The 6,000-nt window shown below is 37.5% G+C and overlaps 1 protein-coding gene across 1 annotated transcript in view; it reads left to right on the top strand.

Annotated features, from left to right (window-relative positions):
• Positions 1 to 948: 948 nt before the first annotated feature.
• The window catches only part of LOC114365720 (uncharacterized), an 84,039-nt gene continuing 78,987 nt past the window's right edge, over positions 949 to 6,000 (top strand). Inside the window, exon 1 of the mRNA XM_028322357.1 lies at positions 949 to 1,158. Coding sequence (XP_028178158.1) covers positions 1,125 to 1,158 — 34 coding nt within the window. The 5' untranslated portion in view covers positions 949 to 1,124. The remainder of the gene's footprint in view (positions 1,159 to 6,000) is intronic.

Genomic DNA, 6,000 nt, shown 5'->3' with positions numbered 1-6,000 from the left:
TAAGTTCAATCTATCAGCACTTCCACTTTCAGAGTCCATTCATTATATTCTCGAACCAGTGCTTGTACGCCAGCGGGCTAAGTTTGGGAATGGAGCGATAAAAAATAGTAAAAACACGCCCCGCCGAGTGACAGGCCGATAAGACGGGCAGGCGACCACCGAAATAGCGTTTTAAGAAACACATTAACTTTTTGTCCCAACTTATCCGCCACCCTTTTGTTCAAACATATTTTTATGATGGAAATTATCTGTCGACAACGATAAAAAATGTACTCGAATACCGCGGGTAGTTTGCTATCTACGAGAATTCCATTACTGCAATTTGTATGCTGCAAAACAAAACGCAAATTCGCTACGGATTAGATACGAAACATTGTAACATATTTCAATATTTTCAAATAACAAAACGAAAAATATTTAGATATTTTTAAAACTATTCACAAAATAAATGTGAAAAGGATACAAAAAGGCAACATCAAAGCTTAAATCCAATTGAAGCAGCATACTGAAGCCTTTGATGTAACTGCGCGTATGGAACAACATAATAAATAATGTATCACTCTTATTAGTAAGTGGACCGCGTAATCCGAACCATTTGAAACTAAGCGGCGAACAGGAAACAGCCGGAACAGGCGTATCGGAAACTGGAAAATAAACATCCAAACTTAACTCGCCACTTAGCTCTAACATACAATAAAAACAACAACAACAAACGCGCACTTGAAGTGTTATTCGCGTGTTTATTATTAGCTGCAGTGCATATAAACAAGGTTACAACGAAACGTCGCCCCCGGCGGTATCGATGCGTCGACGGGCGCTTTTTAAAAGCTAACCCGTCCTGCAAGAAAGGGATGGAGCGCGAGCACGTGGGAAGCGGATTCCGAACGCACGCACCCCCGCCTGCCTCACCCCCCGCCGGCGGGCTCCGCGCACTCAGTCGCGCGCCGACCGCCGTGCGGGCAACACCTCTAACCGAACCGCGGCACGACGCTCCAGCACCCGCCCTGACGTTGTGCAGTGACCGAGTGGAACGCTGTGATTTGTTTTGAGTGTGACGTCACTGAGTGCAACTTGTGAACGTTACATAATTGTGTTGAGTGCACTATGCGGTTGTTTGCAACGTTATGAATGGTCTGGACCGCTGCTTCTTCGATCAACGTAAGTTTGTGTTTTGATACGTGCTGATTGTGCGGAAATGGTAAATTCGTTCGCACTGCGGTTTGTAGCGGCTTTATTCGAGCTTAATGGTACGCGGTTGTGGTGTATCAATATTTTCAGCGGTCGCTCATGCAGCGTTCGCTGTGTTAATTATTTTCGGAATTAATGCATTCGCGATGACCGACTTTAGGACGTTTGTGACACGATAAACGTTTCACTGGGTCGTCCCAATTCACGTTGGACTTTGGTGTAATTTGTGTTTTGACTTGAAAAAGTTTCTGTAAATATTTCATCGTGTAGTTGAGTCTTAAATCTTACATGCAATGCTGCACGTAAACTGTAAATAAATCTTTCGTATGTTTCTACAATCTCATAAGTGTAATACAAATAAACACGTTTAACAAATTTTAAACACCCTAAAAGTTGATTAAGCTTTAAAGAAAATGTGATGAATTTTCAAACCAAACAACAAATTGTGTGAAAACGAGGAAATCACAATGTTGACTTAGAACGAAATCGCGGCGAACACAAACCAATCCACAGTAATAATTCGAGTCAGTGAACCTGACACTCGAAGAAATACACATAATGGTTCTCTCGTTGTCTCTATCGGGAATCTGTGAGAAACAGAAACATTTGTAGACGTTCGAGATAAGTAACGCACGGTTAATGACAACGGCTTCATTTGAGATAACTTAGCTAACAAGAGCAGAGACGGGGCGGTAAAATAAATTGGTGATGATTTGTTCAATTAGGGCAGCGAAGGGCCACAAGCAATACGATTTGTTGAAGAATCATTGAAATTGATTGAGGAATGCAACTCTAGTGCCGTAAATATTCAATTGGAGTGTAATAATAACGGAGTAGTGCCGTCGAAATGTAATAATCACAAGTGTTTCGCGTCGCTTATAAGTTGCCCGAAGTAATGCGCTGCTTCCCTCTACTCGAAATTAGATTTTGTTACGCGAAATTGAAAGCAAACGATAAATTACCGGCGTGGAAGCAAAAGGACCGAAACTCCATTTGGAAATTTTCAGGAAAATACCCATTCTGGGAATAGGCAACGAAATAAATATCCTGGAATGTTTTAATATTTTCTTATTTGTTCACAATAAAAGAACAATATTCCAATAAAGATAAGTATTTCAAGAAACGTGACATCGTCATAGTAGGACACGTTTACTTTCTTTTAAATATTCATAAGCTACTGGCTTCGTTTTAATTACAAATAATTTACCGCTAGCTAATAAATAATCTTATAATTGGATTATGATTCATCAAAGCAATTAAAACATTAATGACAAGTATTTGTATGTCAATTTTCCTTATTTATTCTAACAAAATGAGGGATTCGATGAATCCTTATAAAAATATAAATATAAGGATATCTTTAAACACATCGCGAGTGAAGTCTTATCAAATAAGTATAAGAAATGTCCATGAAAGTGTCGAGAATTTCAAAACGTACGTAATCGATAGGTTCTATAAAGCAAACAAATCACGCCTTGTTGTCCCAACACCTTCGTGTTAAACACACATAAATCTCCAAATAGTGAGCAAATAATAAGAGTAAAAAAATATTTAAATAGTCCAACGCAGGCAGACCACCCGCGCGATCCAGCCCGTGCTCTCCACATCACGCACGTCCCCATTATTATCAAAGAACCTCTGTCCCACCCGTTCATATTCAGTTTTTACTAAATTTACATCTTTCCTATTCTTTTCTTCGGTTGTTTTCGTTTTGGGCACCACACGAGTATTGTTTGCTGTACCTTGACAACTCAAAAACGCTTCATCATAACCCTTTGTTATATGTATATCCTGTTTTTAATACAATTCACCTTTATCGATTACATTATCTGCTACCGGCAGGATAGGTTTTTGTCCATTGTTAAAATTGTGACGCGTCATGATATGGTGTCAAATTTGTTGTTAGTAATTTGTTAATGTGTTCCATATTCAATTACTGAACCTGATTTTTATCGGATGTTGTGAATCAATATTTTGTTGTTTTTTGTTAACATATTTAAATTCATTTGCATGATAATATCATCAGGGTTCAGGGAGAAAAAACGTTTGTGATTCATCTGCGGTTACACAGTTCCGAACTCACCAGTTGTCTGCCATTCCAAACGTCAGGGTGGCATGTTTAACTTTCTGAGTGACTGCAACAAACCTGCACTGAATCTTAACTATTTCCCCTCAAGTTTCCGGTTAATTTAACGCGAGGCAACACATGCATCCAAACGCAAAGACAACAAGAACTCCCACGTGTGTTGAAACAACAAACGTTCCCAGAAACACAATGTCACTAGACAAAAACATGTCTCCCTAATTGTCCCCATGATTACAACATACCCAAAATTCTAGCTGATAATTATATGATCTAACACAATGTCTTAAGAGTGACTATAATTACGAGTGAATTCGACACGGTCGGTGGTTCGGACGAGCCGATCAGGGATGCATTTGAGATATAAATTTTACTACAGCCAATAAAAGAGTTACGGTTAGGTAAACGATTGAAGTTAAAGGAAATAAAAGGCAATACTTTCATTCATTGTTTGATGCGTTAACGGCGGTCATAAAATGTGGACAAATTGGTTTTAAAGGACCCTCTGCCTTGAGGGTTTTTTGTGAAGTTTATTGCGATACAGGATTGGGTAAGCGCCGTCTGCCTTATTCGGTAATGGTCCGTTTCCTATTTTGGATTGATGCCCATATATTCACCGCGGGTTTCGCAATGTAAAGCTGAATGCAGTGTACGCGTCCATATTAATTTCGTCGGTGAAATTTTTGCGCAAATAATAAAATTTTGGTTTGTAACTCGATTTTGTTTTAACTGTTGCCCATTTAATCGTTACTGCTCGTCGCAAATTAGCACTAGTTTTATACATTTTAGCATTTCGTGTTTTGTAATTTACGTTAGGATTCCAATATTTCGACGTATTTTATTGTGATGCCAAATCAAATTTTATTAATCTAACTTTTGATGTTGAAATTACGTAGGATTTTGTATTTATTTACTAGGGTAAATATCTTTTTCATAGTCCACTGCCTTTTAGTTGTCAATTTGTGGTAATGAGTTAATTAAGTATGCTCACGGGCAATAATTACGATCCTAATACTGGCATTGAAGCTCGCAGGACGTGAAATTAGGTTAGGTACCAATCAGTCGGGATGCACCCTAGAGATAAATATGGCGGATGATGTAACTACGCGGAATTTAGTCAAACACACTAAAATAAAGTAAAACACATTGTTTGTGAAAAAGATTAGGGACAAAGTTGAAATCAAAATGCCAGAAACGTTCAGAACACGTGAAAGAAAATTATAATTTCTGCAAAAATCAAGTGAAATATGAAGACTATTGTAAAATATTCATACGATCGTTCAACTACTTCTGTAGGTAGGTTATTTTTATGATAATCGCCACCAATTTACACGAAATGCATACTTCGATTACATGAAAATATAAAATTTCGAACCGAAACTTTAATTACATATTTCAGCCCAAATTTGTAGGTACCAAGAAGTCAATTTATTATATTCCCTATATTTTATCTCACAAGAGTGAACTTCGCGGATTGTTCAAGTATCGAGGAAAATTTGTGGAAAATGAGCGAGCCGATATGAAAAATATTTTGCGTAAGAATTTATGAAAATGTGTACTAGCTTCTGACCATGGCTTTGTTCGTCTGGGTTTGGTAAAAGTCATCTTTTTATCAAAAGCATAAATATTAATTTTTATATTCCAAAAATTAATAATATACTACCCGTTCGCGCTAAGTTTGCCGGTTCGTGGAATGCGCGTCCCCTTCTCCAACCGCGATTAAACACAAATAATTAGTGAGTAAACGCAATTGAGTGTTTTATTTTACGCAAATACACAATTTTTATCAATATTAATAAATAAATATATTTTCAATATAGTTTGGTAAAGTTATAGCCGCTTTCCTTCCAGTGACGTCATATCGCCAGCGGCAAACTTATCGCGAACGGATAGTACTGAATCTCAAATTGTAAAACTCTTTCATAAAACTACATCAAATTGAATCTAACAAGCAACTAATGCTACGCATCTGTCAAACTAAATAAGGATTGAAACAAAACAGCTCATATTGTGTAACCAGCAACAAAATAATGACCCGTATTTTCTTATCCGGTAATATTAACCAAAAACGATGGTAACATAGTACCAGGACTACCAGGCATGTGTTCCAATGAATATATGAATAGTACATAACCCTTACTTGGTATGATTCAATTTTCCGTTACAATGGCTGACTGAATGGGTAATGCCCGCTATTATCATATTTGTGTTATACTTAAGCTTGGGCGCATGATCGATGAGGTGAATCCAAAGCCGCTTATGTTTTAATACTTGATTGGTGGTATAAATTACTATTATGGATTAACATTCCCGATTTGGAGCGAACCGGGCTGGAAAAGTGGCGCTTGAATCAATGTAACAGCCACCGGCTAAGAAATTGGTTTGATTATACTTGTTACGTATTTGTTGGTATTGGCTTTAGCGATGATAGCCAAAGGTGTCGGTCTATATTTGGAGCACTAGTTTAAAATGTATTTCTTTGATATAATTGACTTCCATTTCCCAAGAATGGGCATAGATTGAGTATTGAGTATAGATTTTACTCATAAGAACTGAGTGATTAGATTTGGTGCGCATAATTCGAACTCCAAAAGTAAAACTAAAAGAGATTTAAATTAAACCTGAACCAAAACATTTGCAAGCTTCATTCAGAGCTTTTAAAATACGCAACAACTTCCATTAAAATAGGGTAATTGCGCCGGTTTTCCGTCCAGCTCCTGTTTTCGTCC

This window comes from Ostrinia furnacalis, unplaced genomic scaffold, assembly GCF_004193835.3.
Source record: "Ostrinia furnacalis isolate ACB-3 unplaced genomic scaffold, ASM419383v2 OfSCF7615, whole genome shotgun sequence".
Taxonomy (NCBI): Eukaryota; Metazoa; Arthropoda; class Insecta; order Lepidoptera; family Crambidae; genus Ostrinia; species Ostrinia furnacalis.
The sequence above is the reverse complement of the archived record's forward strand: the minus strand, read 5'-3'. Positions and strand labels throughout refer to the sequence as shown.